The sequence below is a fragment of the Scyliorhinus canicula genome, chromosome 2, assembly GCF_902713615.1.
Source record: "Scyliorhinus canicula chromosome 2, sScyCan1.1, whole genome shotgun sequence".
Classification (NCBI taxonomy): domain Eukaryota; kingdom Metazoa; phylum Chordata; class Chondrichthyes; order Carcharhiniformes; family Scyliorhinidae; genus Scyliorhinus; species Scyliorhinus canicula.
In genome coordinates, this window is record NC_052147.1 from 169,979,162 (window position 1) to 169,999,895 (window position 20,734).

General features: G+C 48.8%; 1 protein-coding gene across 1 annotated transcript in view; it reads right to left on the reverse strand.

Moving 5' to 3' along the window:
• Positions 1-20,734, reverse strand: part of kcnh3 (potassium voltage-gated channel, subfamily H (eag-related), member 3) — a 1,115,372-nt gene that overhangs the window by 11,267 nt on the left and 1,083,371 nt on the right. Inside the window, exon 13 of the mRNA XM_038789040.1 lies at positions 3,645-3,751. Within this exon, the coding sequence (XP_038644968.1) occupies positions 3,645-3,751 (107 nt within the window). The remainder of the gene's footprint in view (positions 1-3,644; positions 3,752-20,734) is intronic.

Sequence of the window (20,734 nt, forward strand, 5' to 3'; positions counted from 1 at the left end):
CCACTGATCTGAAATGATTATTCTCAACTGCACTTTCCCAGCTTATCCCTATAACATTTGATTCAAAACCTGTGGTTAGCACAGTTGCTTCACAGCGCCAGGGTCCCAGGTTTGATACCTGACTTGGGTCACTGACTGTGCGGAGTCTGCACGTTCTCCCCGTGTCTATGTGGGTTTCCTCCGGGTGCTCCGGTTTCCTCCCACAGTCCAAAGATGAAATGAAATGAAAATCGCTTATTGTCACAAGTTGGCTTCAAATGAAGTTACTGTGAAAAGCCCCTAGTCGCCACATTCCAGCGCCTGTTCGGGGAGGCTGGTACAGGAATTGAACCGTGCTGCTGGCCTGCCTTGGTCTGCTTTAAAAGCCAGTTCTTTAGCCCTGTGCTAAACCAGCCCCACATGCAGGTTATGCAGGTTAGGCGGATTTGCCATGCAAAATTGTTCCTTAGTGTCCAAAAGGTTAGGTGGGGTTACTAGGTTACGGTGATAAGGTGGAGACGGGGCATTGGTAGGGTGCTCTTTTCAAGGGCTGATGCAGACTCGATGGGCCGAACTGCCTTCTTCTGCACTGTAAATTCTATGATTCTATGAGGTAGGATTTAAAGCTATCAAAGGCTGTACAGTGAACAAATCAGGCAGAAGTGAGAAAATAAATTTGTGCATTTATTTGCGGCGATGGAGATTTCATGGAGAAACAAAACTGACACAGATCAGTTTTTAGGATAAGGAGTAGCAGCACATCTACTCAAAAATCAGGGAAAGAGCAAAGCGGGTGTGGTTGCCACCATTACTCAGTGTTCTTGCTGTGGCAGGGAAATATTACATCGGCATGAAGAATGTCCTGTCAAAAATGAAGAGAGCCATTCCTTTAAGAGAAGAGGACATTTTATGCCACAGCAAAAAAGCTCCTAACTCAGAAGTCTAAGGAGAAACTAAATAAAGCACGTGGCAATGAAGAAATTGAAGGTGCAAAAATTAGTGAAGTGCCATTCTTAGGGGAAATTGAGCATCAAGTGGGAACCAATGGAGAGCAGACATTATGGTCAAAGGACATAAAGCACATTTCATATTAGGCAATGGAGCAGGAGTTTCTTTTTCAGACACAAAACAGCGAAAGGAATCTCGGAATGTGTGACTGAAACCCTGGAGGTGGATTCTTGTTGAAGCTGTCCGAGTAGGGGCAATGTTTGGAGAGAATTCCAAGATGAGTGCTTCAAATGTGGAGTTCGGAAACCTTTGTGAGAAAGTCAGAGTTTCAGTGAAACCTCTTGGCTCACGGTGTGACAAGTGTTTGGGTAGATTTTTTTCAGGTATGTTTATTACGTTTTTATATCTTAACAAATAACCAACAAAAACACAAGAATGCAAATAGTACAAACAAAAAAAGTAACTAACTTCAACTCTTAACCTAAAATCCCTAACAGCTGACGACGTCTAGATCTTTGAAAATGGAAATAAATGGTTGCCATTACAGGTAGAATCTCTCCACTGAACCCCTGATGGGGTTTTCTCTAAATGTAAAAAGGACATCAAGTTCACGAATAAAACAGAGGCACCAGGCAGAGTGGGAGTCCTGAAAACAAGCAATTTCTGCTTCTGGGCTGTTAACCTTAGTAAAAAAGGATTTGGGCTGGAAAACAGGGAGGCAATTGAAAAAAAATAAGAATCTAGGACGAAAATTCATTTTTATTATTTGAATCTTGCCAGCCAAAGATAGAGGAAGGTTGTTTCTCCTCTTTAGGTCCATTATGACATTGTTGATCAGGCTGGAAGAATTCAATTTGTAAAGTGAAGCCCAATTGTGGGTTACCCTGACCCCGCAAAAGTGAGTTTGGAGGGATTATTGAGAATCCATTGAATCTGCTTCGGTCACATCTGCCATTTCCTTTGGAGTGTTCTGTGTCTGATCACAGTTTCGCCAATTGGATCACATGTACTGTATACATACCTTGAACATTAGAATGTGAGATAGGTAAGGTAATTTTAAAAAATCTTTCCGAATTTGTATATCTGCAAAGATATAGCTGGGGTGAAGGAATCGTGAATATTTGAATCATTTTCTTATATCATGTTTAATAAATGTTTGGGTAGAGTGGTCTTTTGAAGTGTTGGTGCAGACTTGATGGGCTGAATGGCCTCCATCTGCACTGTAGGGATTCCACAATTCCTGCTAACTAATTAACAAAATAGTGTATTTAATAGAGCCAGAGACATATAGACATAATCGGTGATATAAGATCACATGAGAACTAGTTCTATGTGAAGCCTCATGCAAAACCTTAACCTGAACATGGTTAGAAAAATATTTTTAAAAAGTTAAAGTGTCTCTAGCAGTCTCTCATGATTCTAACCATGCCCAACCAAAGCTAACAACCATAATGATGACAACAGATCACCAACATCCTGGGGTTTGCCGTTTCCCAGAAACATAGTCTAGACCAGGCATATAAATACTGTAGCTACAAGAGCAGATCAAAGACTGTGAATTCTGTGGCAAGTAATTCACCCCTTGACTTCCAAAAGTCTGTTTGCTATTTACATGACACAAGTCAAGGATGTAATGGAATACTCTCCACCTGCAGCTAAAATTACAATCAAGAAGCTAAACACCTTGTGGTGAACCACTGTACACCTATATTAGGGGGTGTAAGGGAGGGCCTGTATTACAGGTTTGCCGGTAGCCCCTGCCGGCTGGCTCCGCCCAGTAGGAGGAGTATAAATATGCGTGTCCTCCATTAATCTGCCATTTCGACAGCTGCAGCAGGAGGCCACGCATCTGACTGCAATAAAGCCACAGTTGTACCCAACCTTAGTCTTTGTGCAATTGATCTTGCATCACACCTTCCAGGCCAAAGCCCACCTACCACCTCAGACATTTACTCCAGTGCACAGTGGCAGTGGTGTGCCCCATCTACAAGATGTATTGCAACAATGTACCAACTATTCTGTGACAGCACCTTCGAAACCCACAACCTCTAGCGCCCACCAGGAGAAGAACGGCAGATGCATGAGAACACCACCACCCCCACCACCACCTGCAATTTCCCCTCGAAAGCCACATACCACCCTGACTTGGAAATATATAGTTGTTCCTTCATAGTTGCTGGGTCAAAATCCTAACTCCCTTTTCAACAGCATAGTGGGTGTTACTATAACACTGCAGTGGTTCAAATGGTGGCTCACCACCAGATTTGCATTAAATACTGGCCTTGTCAGTGATGCTCGCATCCCACAAATGTAAAAAAACTCAATCAAGCTAGTTAAACACAATTTACCTTGAACAAATTTGTGCTGACTTTGTCTAATTAATCCGCACTTGGCCAAGTGACTGCGAATATTGTCTTGGATTATCACTACTAAAAGCTTTTCTATCACCAAGGTTAAACTGACTGGCCTGCAATATTGATTGTGTTTTATTATTTAAAAGCCAAGATGAAAGGTTAGGATCTGTATTGCAAGGGCACATCAGGGTCATAAAGACAAAATAGAAGATGAAGTGAATTGTGAATGAGTCACAGAGGTGGCATCAAAAAATGATCTGTCAACCAGGCAGAACTTTGCAAGTTACTGAGTAAAAACATTTGGAACACGTTACTTGTTCCTAAGTATTTCTCTAGAAAGAAATGACTTTAAGTTATATTTACCTGGGCTTAACTTAGAATGGTTGTTGTCTTCATTTAGTTGCTTTGTACTGAATTCAAATTTCTGCCTGGCTGGTGCACTGTTGTCAGTTTCAATTCCATCTACAATCCTGTCAAGACACATCATATCAAGCATGAGGTTAGAGAGCAAACAGGAAACAAGGTTAAATTATTAACATTGCCGGGCAGGCTTCCGGTGGCGGCGATGAAGTAGGAAGCCGCACATTTGGGAGCTCCCGTTTCAAACGGACTTTTCGGCTCTTTTTAGAGCCCAAAACGGAATTTTTTCGACGTCTCCCGATGGGAGAAGGTGTGCTGATCGACTTTCTCCGCATTTCATGACTCAAACTCGGAGTGGAAAGGGGGAAAAAAACGGCAGCAGCTCCCCAGAAAAAATGGGGGAAGGAATCCAAGATGGCCACCGACGGAGCACCAGAGGAGTGGAAGCAGTGGGCCCAGGAGCAGCAAGCTGCTCTCCTGCGCTGTTTTGCAGATTTCATGGCTGAGGTACTGAGCTCTCTGCAGGAAACGAACAAAAAGCTCTCGGAGATTCAGACGACCCAGGGTGCTGCCATCCAGGCGTTGCAGGCGCAGGCCACTGAACGAGAGGAGGAGGCCGTGGTCCTCGTGAGTAAGGCGGAGGGACACGAGGCACTCCACAAGAAGTGGCAGGACCGCTTCGAGGAGCTTGATCACCGCATGAGGCGGAAAAATCTGAGGATCTTGGGCCTTGCGGAGGGGCTGGAGGGGTCGGATCTGACAACCTACGTGGCTACGACGCTGAACTTGCTAGTGGGGGCAGGATCGTTCCATCTGCCCCTGGAGCTGGAAGGAGCGCACAGGGTACTGGCCAGGAGGCCTAAGGAGAATGAACCCCTGCGTGCGGTGCTGGTGAGGTTCCACCGGTTCAGTGATCGGGAGTGTGTGCTGCGCTGGGCCAAGAAGGTGAAGAGCAGCAACTGGGAGAATGGGGTAGTACGGATCTACCAGGATTGGAGTGCGGAGGTGGCTAAGCGGCAGTCCGGGTTTAATCGGACGCAAGAGGTGCTTTACAAGAAAAAGATAAAGTTCGGAATGTTGCAGCCTGCGCGCCTGTGGGTAACTTATTCGGACCAGCATTATTATTTTGATTCCCTGGAGGAGGCGTGGGCCTTCGTGCGGACGGAGAAACTGGACTTGAACTAGGGGTTGGGGATTGCGGGTCGGTTGTAATACTTTATTGCTGGTTTCTGCTGTTGCTGTGTTCTCTTTTTCTGTACTTTTGTAATTTTGATATGGTTATTTATTGGGGTGTTGTTCTGTTTTTTGTTGGGGGGCATTGTTTGAGTTTTGTATCTTGCGGGGAGGGTCGGGGGGGTTTGTTGTATTCTATATCGGGTTGGGGTATGGAGTGGGGCTGGTATTTGGGAGCTGCGTCAGAAGGGTGTGGTAGGGCAGTGCGAAAGCGCGGGCTTTCCTCTGGTTTCCCGCGTTGCGGGGCTGGGGTGTGGAAACGATGACGGGGGGGGCGGGGCCTTAACTGGTTCTTCCCCGCGCTGGAGCGGTGCCTGGAGGAGGGATAGGATGGGGGATGATCTCACTTTGGGAGGGGTCGGGTTTCTGGCGGGAGTTTCCGGGGTCAGCAGAAGTTAGCTGACCCACGGAAGTACAATGGAGGACAGTTCGCGGCTAGGAGGGTTCCTAGCCTGGGGGGGAGGGAGGGGGGGAAAGGGGAATACCGGGTTGCTGCTGGCAAGGTCAGGAAGGAGCTGGTGGGGGCTGGGGGGACAGAGGTGAGGTGTTGTCGCTGTGGGGACTGGGTCGGGCGGGGGGTGCTGGCCTGTGGTGGGCAGTCAACGGGCTATGGCTAGTCGACGGGGGAGGGGTCGGGGCGCCCTCCGGTTGGTCACCTGGAATGCGAGAGAATTGAATGGGCCGGTGAAGCGGTCAAAGGTACTTGCTCATCTGAGGGGGCTAAAGGCAGATGTGGCAATGCTTCAGGAGACCCACCTGAAGGTGGCGGACCAGGTCCGTCTGAGGAAGGGGTGGGTGGGGCAGGTTTTCCACTCTGGGTTGGATGAGAAGAACCGGGGAGTGGCGATTCTGGTGGGGACAAATGTGTCGTTTGAGGCATCTGAGGTGGTGGCGGATAAGGGGGGTAGGTTTGTTATGGTAAGGGGCAGGCTACAGGGAGAGAAGGTGGTACTTGCTAGTGTGTATGCCCCAAATTGGGACGATGCGGGCTTTATGAGGCGTATGCTGGGATGGGTCCCAGATCTAGAGGCGGAGGTCAGATTATGGGGGGGGGACTTCAATACGGTGTTGGATCCTTCACTGGATCGGTCCAGCTCCAGGACGGGTAGGAGGCCGGCGGCGGCCAAGGTACTGAGAGGGTTTATGGACCAGATGGGAGGGGTGGATCCATGGAGGTTTGTGAGGCCGAGGGCACGGGAGTACTCTTTCTTCTGCCACGTACATAGGGTCTATTCTTGGATAGACTTCTTCGTGGTGATTAGGGGACTGATTCCGAGAATGGAGGAGGCCGAATATTCGGCCATTGCAATCTCCGACCACGCTCCGCATTGGATAGAGTTGGAGATGGGGGAGGTGCGGGACCAGCGCCCGTTGTGGCGGTTGGATGTGGGGTTGTTGGTGGAGGAGGAGGTGTGTAGGAGGGTCTGGGCAAGTATTGAGGGGTACCTCGAGGTGAATGATATGGGGGAGGTTCAGGTGGGGATGGTCTGGGAAGCCCTGAAGGCAGTGATTCGTGGGGAGCTGATATCCATCCGGGCACACAGGGAGAGGCGCGAGAGGAGTGAGAGAGATAGACTGGTGGGAAAGATGCTGGAGGTAGACAGGAGGTATGCAGAGGCACCAGAGGAGGGACTGTTGGGGGAGAGGCGCAGCCTACAGGCTACATTTGATTTGCTGACCACTAGAAAGGCGCAGGCACAGTGGAGGAAGGCACAAGGGGCAGTGTACGAACATGGTGAAAAGGCGAGTAGGATGCTGGCTCATCAGCTGCGTAAGCGGGATGCGGCTAAGGAAATTGCTGGAGTGAGAGACAAGAGTGGGAATGTGGTGCGGAAGGGGGTAGAGGTGAATAAGGTCTTCAAGGACTTTTACGGGGAACTGTACCGGTCGGAGCCAACAGTGGAGAGGAGGGGAATGGAGAGGTTCCTCAACGGGCTTTCTTTCCCGAAGGTGCAGGAGGAACAGGTGGAGGGGTTGGGGGCGCCGATTGAGCTGGAGGAGCTAGTTAAGGGGATCGGGCAGATGCAGTCAGGGAAGGCGCCGGGGCCGGATGGGTTCCCGGTGGAATTTTATAAAAAGTTTGTGGACCTTGTGGACCCCTTGCTGGTGCGGACACTTAATGAAGCGTGGGAAGGGGGGACTTTGCCCCCGACGATGTCGCGGGCGCTGATCTCGTTAATCTTAAAAAGGGACAAGGACCCCCAGCAGTGTGGTTCATACAGGCCCATATCTCTCCTCAATGTAGATGCCAAGGTGCTGGCAAAAATCCTGGCCACCAGGATAGAGGACTGTGTGCCAGGGTTTGTACACGGTGACCAGACAGGGTTTGTGAAGGGAAGGCAGCTGAACACGAATGTGCGGAGATTGTTGAATGTCATCATGATGCCGGCGATTGAGGGGGAGGCTGAGATAGTGGTGGCGCTGGATGCACAGACGGCCTTCGATAGAGTGGAGTGGGGGTACTTATGGGAGGTGTTGGGGAGGTTTGGATTTGGTGAAGGGTTTAATAGATGGGTGAGGCTGCTATATGAGGCCCCGATGGTGTGTGTGGCCACGAATGGGAGGAGGTCGGAGTACTTCCGGCTTTACCGAGGGACCAGGCAGGGTTGCCCCCTGTCCCCCTTGTTGTTTGCATTGGCAATCGAGCCGTTGGCGATGGCGTTGAGGGATTCAGGGAGGTGGAGAGGTTTGGTGCGAGGTGGGGAGGAACATAGGGTGTCGTTGTATGCCGATGACGTGTTACTGTATGTGGCGGACCCGGTGGGAGGTATGCCGGGGGTGATGGAGCTGCTAGCTGAGTTTGGGACCTTTTCAGGCTATAAACTAAATTTAGGCAAGAGTGAGGTGTTTGTGGTGCACCTTGGAGACCAGGAGGAAGGAATTGGTAGGCTCCCGCTTAGGAGGGCAGGGGAGAGGTTTAGGTACCTGGGGGTGCAGGTGGCCAGGGACTGGGGGACTCTTCACAAGCATAACTTCACCAGGCTTGTGGATCAGATGGAGGAGTTCAGGAGGTGGGACATGCTGCCATTGTCGTTGGCGGGGAGGGTGCAGTCCGTCAAAATGACGGTGCTTCCGAGGTTCTTGTTCCTCTTTCAGTGCCTGCCCATCTTCATCCCCAGGGCCTTCTTTAGGAGGGTGACTAGCAGTATTTTGAGCTTTGTGTGGGCACATGGGACTCCGAGAGTGAAGAGGGTTTTCCTGGAGTGAGGGAGGGATAGAGGCGGGCTGGCGCTGCCCAACCTTTTGGGGTACTATTGGGCGGCCAATGTGTCAATGGTGAATGGTGCGTAAATGGGTGATGGGGGGGGGGGGGGGGGGGGGGGGCGTGGAAAAGAATGGAGATGACGTCATGTAGAGGTACGAGCCTGGGTGCCTTGGCAACGGCGCCGTTGCCACTCTCTCCTAAGAGGTATACCACGAGCCCGGTGGTGGCGGCGACCCTAAGAATCTGGGGACAGTGGAGACGGCATAGGGGGGAAACAGGGGGCTCGATAGAGGCTCCATTGGGTGGAAATCATCGGTTCATCCCGGGGAACAATGATGGGGGATTTAGGGGGTGGCAAAGGGTGGGAATCAGTAAATTGAGGGACCTGTTTATTGGTGGGAGGATTGCGGGCCTGGGGGAACTGGAAGATAAATTTGGGCTCCCCCAAGGGAACATGTTCAGATACTTGCAGATAAAGGCTAGGCGACAGGTAGAGGAGTTCCCTTTGCTGCCCTCGCGGGGGGCGATGGACAGAGTGCTTTCGGGGGTGTGGGTCGGAGAGGGGAAGGTGTCTGACATTTATAAGGTAATGCAGGAGGTGGAGGAGTCGTCAGTGGAGGAGCTGAAGGCTAAATGGGAGGGGGAACTTGGGGAACAGATAGAGGACGGGACTTGGGCGGATGCCATGGAGAGAGTCGACTCTTCCTCTTCATGTGCGAGGCTTAGTCTCATCCAATTTAAGGTGCTGCACCGGGCCCACATGTCCGGGACTAGGATGAATAGGTTCTTTGGGGGTGAGGACAGGTGCACCAGGTGTTCGGGGAGTCCAGCGAATCATGCCCATATGTTCTGGGCATGCCCGGCACTGGAAGAATTCTGGAAGGGGGTGGCAGGGACGGTGTCGAGGGTGGTTGGATCCAGGGTCAAACCAGGGTGGGGACTCGCGATTTTTGGAGTTGCGGTGGAGCCGGGAGTGCAGGAGGCGAAAGAGGCAGGTGTCCTGGCCTTTGCGTCCCTAGTAGCCTGGCGGAGGATCTTGCTGCAGTGGAAGGATGCGAGGCCCCCAAGTGTGGAGCCCTGGATCAGTGACATGGCGGGAGATATAAAATTGGAGAGGGTCAAATTTGCCCTGAGAGGATCAATACAAGGGTTCTATAAACGATGGCAGCCTTTTCTGGACTTCCTGGCTCAAAGATAGGTGTCTTGGTCAATAGCAGCAGCAACCTGGGGGTGGGGGGGGGGGGGGGGGGGGGGGGGGGGGGTGTTCCTTATTATAGTTTCTATTTTTTTTTTCTCTACGGTTATGTAACTTAACATTGTGTTAATTTAAGTTGTTGTTGTTAATATGTTGAGTTGTTCATTGAGGAGGGGCGAATGTTTATGATTGCTATCATTATTGTTATTGTTGGTATTTTATTATGGTTCGATGTTGTTGTATAAATTCAAAATTTTTCAATAAAAATTATTTTAAAAAAAAAACATTGCCGGGCAGCACGGTGGCACAGTGGTTAGCATTGCGGCCTACGACGCTGAGGACCCGGGTTCAAATCCCGGCCCTGGGTCACTGTCTGTGTGGAGTTTGCTCATTCTCCCCGTGTCTGCGTGGGTTTCACCCCCACAACCCAAAAGGTGTGCAGGATAGGTGGATTGGCCATGCTAAATTGCCCCTTAATTGGAAAAAAAAATTGGGTACTCTAAACTTACATTAAAAAAATGATTAACATTGATATAATCATCTTCTGTGGGCCAGATTTGAACGTTTGCTGAAAAATGATGGTCAATGTTTGCAAAACAAATTTTAATTACAAAAAAGACTCCAGGGTACTATCCATTGATTAAGGGGAGGGGAAGTCAGCGGGGAAGTCAGCACAGCATAAGAACAGAAACTCTGCTGGATCATTATTGGTACAGTACAATTCTTAAGTGGATACCTGTACAGTGCCTGCTTATCAACTAATGTCAGCTTAGTAAAAAAACAAGTCCACATCAAAAGTAATTGGCTCATTAGCTGGTGTAAGGGCTCCTCCTTTTAACAGCAATGCTTGATTAGCTTTGGACACAAGTTTCTTGCTGATAGTCCCACATGAGTAACAAAGACCCATGAAACAAGCTCAAGCTGTTCATAAGAAAGCCAAGCCTTCCATTTGTTTTCCATTACAGCTTAATCAGTCCCTTTGCACACATGTCATGGAAAGATTTTCTCTCTCCTCTGAACACATTTTACAATTCAATCTGTTGTGACTTGGCGTGCATGCTGAAGGAAATGAAACAAATCCCCAAGTCTACAAGTTAATCTGTGTGCGGAGCTGTACTTTCTACTGTGGAAAACATAATTTGGATTTCCGAAACATTTGAAAGATGTTTTTCCCCTTGGACAAAGAACAGTTTATAAACTTGACTTGGAGAGGTGAGGGTCCTAGATTGCTTCACCAGCATTATTTTGAAGGCTATATTTTTGATCCCTTGCCGAGATTGTTTATCATTTGTGCTGCACCTCAGTTTTTCACTCTGTCAGTCTGTTGGAGCTGGTGGGAGACAGATTTACCTGGTCCAGCCTCATTTCAATGTAGCAGGAAATGGCCCAGTGCTAATCACCTGGCTTAACATCACTATTTGGTGGGGGGGTGACCTGGTGAATCTGCCATAAGGGGCGCGATTCTCCGCCCCACACGCCGGGTGGGAGAATCGCAGGAGGGCCGGGCGAATCACGCCACGCCGCCCTGGCACCCCCCGCGATTCTGCCACCCCCCCCACAAAATGGCGTGTCGCGTTTTGCGACAGGCTGCTCGGAGAATCGGCACTCGCCGTTTCTCACGGAGACCGGCGATTCTCCGGCCCGAGCGGCCTGCCGAACCCGACCGGTTCACGCCGGCGCCAACCACACCTGGTCGCTGCCGGCGTGAACAGCGCGCGACCAGTGAGTGTGGGGCCTGTGGGGGGCGGAGGGAGGATCGAGCACCACGGGCGTGCTCAGCAGATGTCTGGCCCGCGATCGGTGCCCACTGATCGTCGGGCCGGCGTCTCTAAAAGACGCACTCTTTTCCCTCCGCCGCCCCGCAAGATCAAGCCGCCATGTCTTGCGGGGCAGTGGAGGGGAAGACAGCACCGGCCAACCTGCGCATGCGCGGCTGACGTCACTTCGGCGCCGCTGGCCGCGTCATTCCCAGTGCGCCGCTTTGACGCAAGCGTCAAGGCTTGGCGCGAGGAATTCACGCGCCGCCGCTCCTCGCCCCAAAGGGGTGGGGGGGGAGGATAATAGGGGGTGAGGAGCGGCCTCCGACGCCGGAGTGAAACACTCCGGGTTTTACTCCGGTGTCGGCTGTTTGTGTCCCTTTGGGAGAATTGCGCCCAAGGTTTTATGAGGAAGATTCAATGCAGGGAAGGGGGGAATCATTACTCAGGCAGCAGACTGAATAGCACGGCTGGGGCCATTTCGGATTTCAATATTACCATGAAGGTCCTTGTGGAGTGCACAAAAAGTAGGAAGGAGTTCCTCTTTTCTTCAAATGGATATCCCAGGAAAATTGTGGGAAGTGACAGCAAGGATAATATTGTAAACATAGTTGTAAGGTGGCAACTTTAAAAAAAAATTAATGAGTCTACCAGTATGCAAAGGTATGACTCATTTTTGCAATCTTGACTATCTGCACTGCTCTACAATACCAAACTATGGGGCGGGATTCTCTGATCCTGAGGCTAAGTGTTGACGCTGTCGTAAACATTGTTGCGTTTCACGACGGCGTCAACATGGCCTCAGGAGCAGACATTCTGACTCCTACAGGGCGCCAGCACAGCACTGGAGTGGCCCATGCCACTCTAGCTGCCGATCCCGGTGTCAGATGGGCACCATGGGGTGTGCACATGTGCAGTCGCATGGCGCCAACGTGCGCATGCGCAGTGGGACTGGCGGTGGATCCCTTCTCCGTGCCGGCCCCGACGCAACATGATGTAGGGCTACAGGGGTTGGCGCGGTATAAAAGAGACCCCCAGCCCGAGAGGCCGGCCCGCCGATTGGTAGGCCCTGATCGTGGGCCAGGTCACAGCCAAGGCCTCCCCCGGGGTCGTACCCCCCCCCCCCCCACACCCCCCCACCAGACCACCCCCAGATGTATCCATGCCGAAAGTCCCACCAGCTAAGAGCAGGGGTGGACGGCAGCGGCAGGACTTGGTTTTTTTCCGTGTGGCCGCTCGGCCCATCCCGGACTGAGAATCGCCGTGCCGGCACGAATGGCGCCGATTCTCCGCTCTCCAGAGAATCGGCGGACCGGTGTCGGGGCAGCGTGGCAGGATTTGCGCCGGTCCTGGCGATTCTCCGGCCTGGCCCCGGGGTGAGAGAATCCCGCCCATGGTTCTTGCACTTAGAGTTCTTTTACCCCAGCTTCATAAAACTTTCCTCCAATCATAATGGAACACTTCACTACACTTCCCCACGTGGCGTGGGAGAATCGTGGGAGGGCCTCCGGACATTTTTGACGCCCCCCTGGCGCCCCCAGCGATTCTCCACCCCCAGGCTCGTAAAAATCGGCGCTCGCCGTTTTCCACGGCGAATGGCGATTCTCCGAGCCTGATGGGCCTAGCGGCCGGCCCTTCACGCCCGTTTCACCACGGCAGCAACCACACCTAGTCGCTGCCGTCGTGAAACGGGCGGCAGATGCCCATTTGGAGCATCTAGGGGCCCGATTTGGACGGGAGCACCGCGACAGTGCTCGGGAGGGGACAGGCCCGCAATCGGTGCCCACCGATCGTCGGGCCAGCATCCAAAACGGACGCATTCTTTCCCCTCCGCCGCCCGGCAAGATCAAGCCGCCACGTCTTGCTGGGCGGCGGAGGAGAAAGACGGCAGCGCGCATGCGCGGGTTCATGCCGTCTGCGTGCTGATGTCATCCGCGCATGCGCGGGTTGGGACCGGTAACCCGCGCATGCGCGGATGACATCAGAAAAGCGCCGTTTCCGCTCCTAGCCCCCCGGGTGGGGGTGAATTAGGTGCGGGGAGTGGGCCCCGAGGCCGTTGTGAAGCTCGGCCGAGTTCACGACGGCCATCCCGATTTTTATCGGGAGCGGAGAATGCCGCCCGTGGCATCTCACAATGATCTCCTCCTGTTAGATCATAGATCATAGAATTTACAGTGCAGAAGGAGGCCATTCAGCCCATTGAGCCTGCACCGTCTCTTGGAAGGAGCACACTACTTAAGTCCACGTCTCCACCCAAACCCCGTAACCCAGTAACCCCATCTAACCTTTTTTGGACACTAAGGGCAATTTATCATGTCGAATCCACCTATCCTGCACATCTTTGGATCGTGGGAGGAAACCGGAGCACCCGGAGGAAATCCACGCAGACACGGGAGAACGTGGAGGCTCCGCACTGTCAGTGACCAAAGCCGGGAATCGAACCTGGGACCCTGTTGTCTAAACTGATTACTTGTTACTCTCAGGATACACACTATGCTGTCTTCAAAAAGGCACATACTAATCCATTGCCCCTCTTTATGTCGTAGAAACAATCACAAGAAGACTTTGAACAGAAGTGGGTCTCATCACATTGCAAATGTTGATTCTAGTGGAGGATACTACTTATCCACATCATTATACAATGTTGCATGTTTAGTTCAGTAGGACTCTCAAAAATCTACTGAGTCTTGTATGGTTGAACATTAACTATTTATTCATAACACATAACATTGCACATGTATACAAGATATAGCCCAAGCTAAGAGCAAATTCAATGCTTGCTTCTACACAGGTCTTTGTCCAGTGCACAACTGATTCTAGCCTCAGATCTGTGTCTCTTAACATCACACCGTGGGTGGTGACGTTTCCCAGCACTACATTAACCCTTGCCATTCCATATACCCTTATTCTACACCTCCCCGAAGACTTTACACAACATATTACATTACAATCATGCTATCCCTTTCCCCCTCTCAAGTCACTGACTTTATAAATTCAGATAGTCCAGAGGTTTGACAATTCTTCCAGATCTCGTTCTGGTCATATCTGGAGGAATGGTAGGCTCTGTTGATTTGGGCAGCCTTTGTTGATTCAGAGTTTGTGTTGTAGCCTGTGTTCCTGGCACTTGATTGTCTTCTTCTACTATTTCCATTCCTTTGGAGTTGAACATTTCTTTGTCAACTCTCCATCTTGTCCCATTGTTTTCATAGTGTTCACTCCATTCATTTATGGCACAAGCTAGTTTTTCTTTTTCCGTGTAGTCTGCTGTGATCTTTGTGGGAGTTGAAGTTATCTCTCCCCTGTCATTTGGGTGTTCCTCATCAGTGGGCTCATCTCACAGTTTGGCTTTTATCGTAACACTGTGTTCTTCCTGTCTTACTTACTGTGCTCTGCCAAGTTGATGGTTGCTAGTTGCTTGCTCCAGCATTGTCTTGCAGCTTTGCACATTGGCTAGGGGTTGCTGTATCTGTGTCATGGAGTTTACAGGTAGTGTGACAGCAAATGTCGGAGCCTGGGGTTTGTACTCAATCTTCTGTTACTGGTCATTTTTCTGTGTCTCTTCCACTTGAGGTGCAGTGGTAATTATCTCAAGGTTTGGCTGGTCTGACCACAGAGGGTCTTCTGTCACCTGCAAATAAATTGGGCAAACAAACCCGCTCCGCGAAGAGTAATGACAATTCAGAGCAGAAGTCCCAGTTGAGAGTGTTTTTATGGGTGGGGCTCTTCAGTTCTGTATAGTTGACGACCAAGGTTGTCTTGATGTCTTTTGCTGTTTTAAGAAGGTAAAGTCGCAAGAGAGAAAAAGATTGGTTTTGGACGACCTTCGTGACTTTGAATATCTGCTTATCGCTGTACCTTTCATTCTAGGATCATGCCTATGACCGGAAGTTGGATTCTTCCAGGCCCGTAGAGTGATGTGAATGTTGTTCATAGCCAGAAGTCTCTCAGTCGTGGTTCCTTATGTGAGAAGACCTTAATACTGGCTCCAGTATCCAATTTGAAATTGGTGAGGTGACCATTTACTGAGATGTCTGCATTCCAAAAGGAGAATCCAGGATCCTTGACCATATTCAAGAAACATCTTTGAGTCTCTTTCTGGTGTGTTACCTCAATCTAATGGATTGTCTGAAGGTTTGGCTGGAATCCTTTGTCTGTCTGGGTGTCTTAACTTTGCATAGCTTTCCGTCATGTCCCAGGTGGTCGCAGTTGAAGCACTGCACTGAGGTTGGAGGACACTGTTCTCGCCTGTGAGGTTGTTTGGCTCCACAGCACTGACGTGGTCACCTACCCTCTTGTGATTGGTTTGGGTCTTGCTGTCCTTGGCCAGGAATCTCTCTGCCCTTTTGTTGCTCTGTACCATGGATTGTTTTCGTCTTGTGAAATGGATCGGTGCTGTTGGCAGATTTCAGACTGTCTGACTATTGGATGGCTTTTCGAGTCAGATCCACCTTGGCCAGTTGTATGCCTAAAAGGGCATTGTCAGCTAATCCATCAACAATTCTGTCCCTTATGAGTTCTGGTAGAAGGTTACCATTGTCACCTCCTTCAGCCAATCTGTATAGTTCATTTATTAAACAGTCAAGCGGTTCTCCAGCCTGTTGGACAAGTTTGTTGAATTTTGTTCCTTCTAAAATATTGTCACTTCTTAAATTAAAATAGATATTCTTGATTTTAGAACATCATCAAATTCATCTGAGGGTTTGCTTATTCCTTGCCTCGTAATAATATTATCAACTATCGGACCTACTGAGTAAAATACTGTATTCACTTGTTCAGTTTCTGAGTTTTTATCTAATCCAGAGACTATCACATACCTTAAGAATCTTTTCCCCAAAGTCCCCAATTTTGTGTTTAGTCTGGCCCTTGGATCAGTCCAAATTGGCCGGATAATGTTGATTGTTGTCCATGGTTGCTTCAAAGTTCAGGTAAGTACAGCTTTAAATGTTATGCAGGTTTTAAAGATGGTGCCACTGGACCGGTTTTCAAAGAGTCTTCCTACGCATGTTTTGTTTTGGCAGGCTCCTGCAGCGATGGTGGTCCTGACCTCTTCATTTTATTTTTTCTGCAGAGATTTGTTAAATCAATGATTTAAGGCTTCCCTGTGAAATTAGAGGATTTTTGTGTTTCTTACAATTGATGCCCACTTTGAACCAAAATAAAATGATCTGCTAATACCCTCTTCTGATTCAGGAGTTTATACAACCATTGCAAATACTTTAAAAATCAAAATAACTGTGAACTACCGCAAGCCTTTGAAGCATTTTAAATGGACACAGCCAGAGAAACCTAAAAAAGGACCTGGGGCTGGGTTCTCCGGAGGTCTCTTAATGGGGTCTTTGGTGGGGGTCAGTTTATTAAGGGAGTCTTTGTGGAGCAGCCTCTTTAATTAGGGGGTCTCTGCAGGGGTCTCTTTATTTAGTGAGGTCTCTATGGAGGGTCTCTTTATTTAAGCTGTCTGTGGTGGGGTCTTTTTAATTGGGGAGTCTCTGGTGGGGGTGGTGGTGGGAGCATTGGAAATAGGGCGCCGATCCGATTAACTCCCTGATGCTGAATTCTCCGCTGCATCAGGAACTCTGCTACTGATGGCTCGAGGAGGAGAATCCAGCCTACCATGTAATCCACTGAACAATGAGGGCAGCAGTTAAGGTCCAGAAACAAGTTGCTTGTCCACTGAGAAAATTAAGAGCCATGAGGCAGGATCAAGAAATACAAGCTTAGTGCTTCCAAAGGAATATAAGTAGGTTCCAAAGGTCCAACTGTGTAAGTACCAGTATAATCCCAATGATGTAGAAAATACAGCCCAACGTTAAAAGAACACTTCCACGCAATTGTGCCACAAAACACAATTCAAAACTTGAAAAAGGTTACATGCAGATCAATTCGGAACTTATTCCTTCATGTTTTTATTGGCTCAGCAAACTATTTAACACTTAGGATTCCTCCGAAAATGCATAATTTTGGCCATTGGGATAATTTAGGGCTGTGCGTTTACATCTGTTCATGGGACGTGAGCGTTGCAGGCTAAGCCAGCATTTACTGTCCATCCCTAATTGCCCTTGAGGGGGCAGTTAAGAGTTAACCACATTGCTGTGGGTCTGGAATCATATGTAGGCCGGACCAGGTAAAGGTGCCAGATTTCCTTCTTGAAAGGACATTAGTGAACCAGATGATATTTTACGACAATCGACAATGGTTTAATGATCACCATTCGACTTTTAATTCCAGATTTTTATTGTAGTGGTGGGATTTGAACCTGGGTCCCCAGTACATTACTCTGGGTCTCTGGTTTGCTAGTCCAGTGACAATACCACTCTGCCACCTCGGGACATTGGCAAGAGCTTGCAGACGCTGTGATAACGGATGAACAGACATCGCTCGACAATCACCAGGCAGGAATGTTCCCTTCCAGTCGAGGAACACTTCAGCAGTCAAGAGCATTCAGCCTCCGATCTTTGGGTAAGCATTCACCAAGGTGTCTTCAGGATACACGACAACGCAGAATCGCCGAGCAGAAACTGACAGCCAGGTTCCGCACACATGAGTACAGCCTCAACTGGGACCTTGGATTCATGTTGCTCTACAGTCACCCCCACACCATCTGTCCTGGGCTTGAGAAATCCGACCAACTGTCCTAGCTTGAGACAATTCACACCTCTTTAACCTGTGATTGTCCCTCTCTCCTGCCGCGCCGTCTGGACCTGTAAAGACTTAATTACCTGCAAAGACTCGCATTCAAAGTACCATCTTAAATCACTGGCTTTGTCTATATATGTGTTTGTGGAACCCACCTCTTCAATCACCTGATGAAAGAGCTGTGCTCCGAAAGTTAGTGATTCAAAACAAACCCGTTGGACTTTAACCTGGTGTTGTAAGACTTCTTACAGAGTCATTAATGCTTATGCGCCCAGAATGGGGGGAACGCAGGAGGGATGCAGGCTAGACTAGATTACAGAAATAGGGAGCGGTTAGTCCATGGGAGGATTTGAAAACAAGGATGAAAATTTTGAAATCAAAACGTGGGATTCTCCGGCCCACCGGCCGTGTTTTTCGGTGCGATGCCGATGAGGTTTCCCCATTTTGGCCACCTCATGCCATTGGCAAACCCGTGGGCTTGGGTACACTGCCAGAGGATCGAAGGATCCTGCCAGCGGATCGGAAGATCCCACCGATGGAGAATTCTGCTCAAAGTGGTGTATTGAACTAGGGGTTACTGTAGGTTGGGGAGCACGGTGAATCACAGACAAAAGATATTTGGTGTGAGTTAGCATATGGGAAGCAAAGATTTGGATGACCTCAAGGTTACAGAGGGTAGAAAGGGATGACCTTTTTTCTTTCACTAGTTGTTGGCCAGTGTTTGGATACATCTAGCCCATCTATAGTTGGGATCAGATGCAGTAAATCTGCCTGAACATTCTATTTAAACATTAGAGTGCCGGGACTTTCACAACCCACTCTGATTTTTGTTCTTCAATTTCTCAAACCAACTTCTGAGTGGAATTACCATTTAAGAACACTTTATTTCACTTTGTTTTGGCCAGTTTTGTTGTGGATCCACATTTAATAGGAATGAATGGGAGAATTTTGAAACAACCATTGCATAGGATCCTGTAACCAGCAAAGAAAGCAGCTATTGTGCAATTTGAATGAACTGGATTAAAATCCAGATCACAGAGCCTGTACCACCTTATCACATTCGAAGACATGGAGCATTCCTGATTTAAACATACAAGCAGATAAAAACAGAACAGTGATAGGCTGTTTGATGAATCTAGATTGTCCTCAGACTGTGTAAGTCTTACAAAATGATCAGAGGGTTAGATAGGGTGGACAGTGAGAGCCTTCTCCCGCGGATGGAGGTGGCTAGCACGAGGGGACATAGCCTTAAATTGAGAGGTAATAGATATAGGACAGACGTCAGAGGTAGGTTTTTTACGCAAAGAGTGGTGAGGCCGTGGAATGCCCTACCTGCAACAGTAGTGAACTCGCCAACATTGAGGGCATTTAAAAGTTTATTGGATAAGCATATGGATGATAATGGCATAGTGTAGGTGAGATGGCCTTTAGTTTTTGACTTCCCATGTCGGTGCAACATCGTGGGCCGAAGGGCCTGTACTGCGCTGTATCGTTCTATGTTCTATGTGTACTGTGTGCTCCATCATAAGCTTTACCCAATTCGTTTATTCTTCTGTAGGTTGATCTGCAAGGTTTCTCCCAAGCTACAAAGGTGCACACGCTAATATCTACTTAATTTTACAACTCTGAAATGACTATAGTCCCAACAGCTTAGGGACCATCAAGATCTGTACTTTGCCTTTGTCTAATTTTCTATCAATTACTAACCACATACTTAATGCAGCTATTTTAAAGGAATTAATTGGTATAACATTAAATGCTGCCACTTGTTGTATTTTTATGATATAAATGCATCAATCACTCATAAGATATTGGGGAAACATGTAGTCAGTTCATTTATTAATTCTATGCATGTGTGAACAGATATACATGGGTATAAAGCTTGACACCAGTAGTAGAACTATCTTTGTGCGATCTGCTTAAAAGCTAACATGAAACTAAACTGGATTGCATGACACACCTCCTTCTAATGATGTCATGCTGTTATCCCCTAAAGGCATATATATAATTGGAGCAGGAGTAGGCCATTCGGCCCTGAGAGCCTGCTCCACCATTATGATCATGGCTAATCATCCAACTCAATAACCTGATGCCACCTTCCCCCCTCCGTATCCTTTGACGCCCTTTGCCCCAAGAACTATATCTAACTCCTTCTTAAAAGCATACAATGTTTTGGCCTCAACTGTTTTATGTGGTACTGGATTCCACAGGTTACCACTCTCTGGGTGAAGAAATCTTTCCAAATCTCAGTCCTAAAAAGGTTTTCCCCGTATCATTAGACTGTGACCCCTGGTCTTGGACACTCCTATCTTCTGGAACATCCTTCCTGCATCTACCCTATCTAGTCCTGTTAGAATTTTATAGGTTTATTAATTTAAATGTAATATATATTACATTATATATTATATATAATTATAATTACTACACCCGAGTGTCACTTTAAAGGTACTTCCCTCCATCCAAAGAAGCATGGGTGGCATGGTGACACCGTGGTTAGCATTGCTGCCTCAGAGCGCCAGGGACCCGGGTTTGATTCTGACCTTGGGTGACAGTCTATGTGGACTTTTTCCCCATGTCTGCGTGGATTTCCTCTGGGTGCTCCGGTTTCCTCCCGCAGTCCAAAGATGTGCAGATTGGCTATGCTAAATTGGCCCTAGGTGGAGTTACGGGGATAGTGTGGGGTTTGGGCCCAGGTAGGGTGCTCTGTCAGAAGGTTGATGTAGACTCGATGGACTGAATGGCCTCCTTCTGCACTGTAGGGATGCTATGATTCTATGATAACTATTTAGAATACATGTTCGTGTTTAGTTACTATTGCATGTGTATAGAACAGATGAATCTATGAGTTTTTAAAGAGTAAAGGTAATTGGCTGATATGCCCAGATCTTGTAATAATAACCTTGCCTGGGCAGCATGGTTGCACAGTGAGTAGCACTGTTGCTTCACAGCTCCAGGGTCCCAGGCTCGATTCCCGGCTTGGGTCACTGTCTGTGTGGAGTCTGCACATTCTCCCTGTGTCTGCGTGGGTTTCCTCTGGGTGCTCCGGTTGCCTCCCACAAGTCCTGAAAGA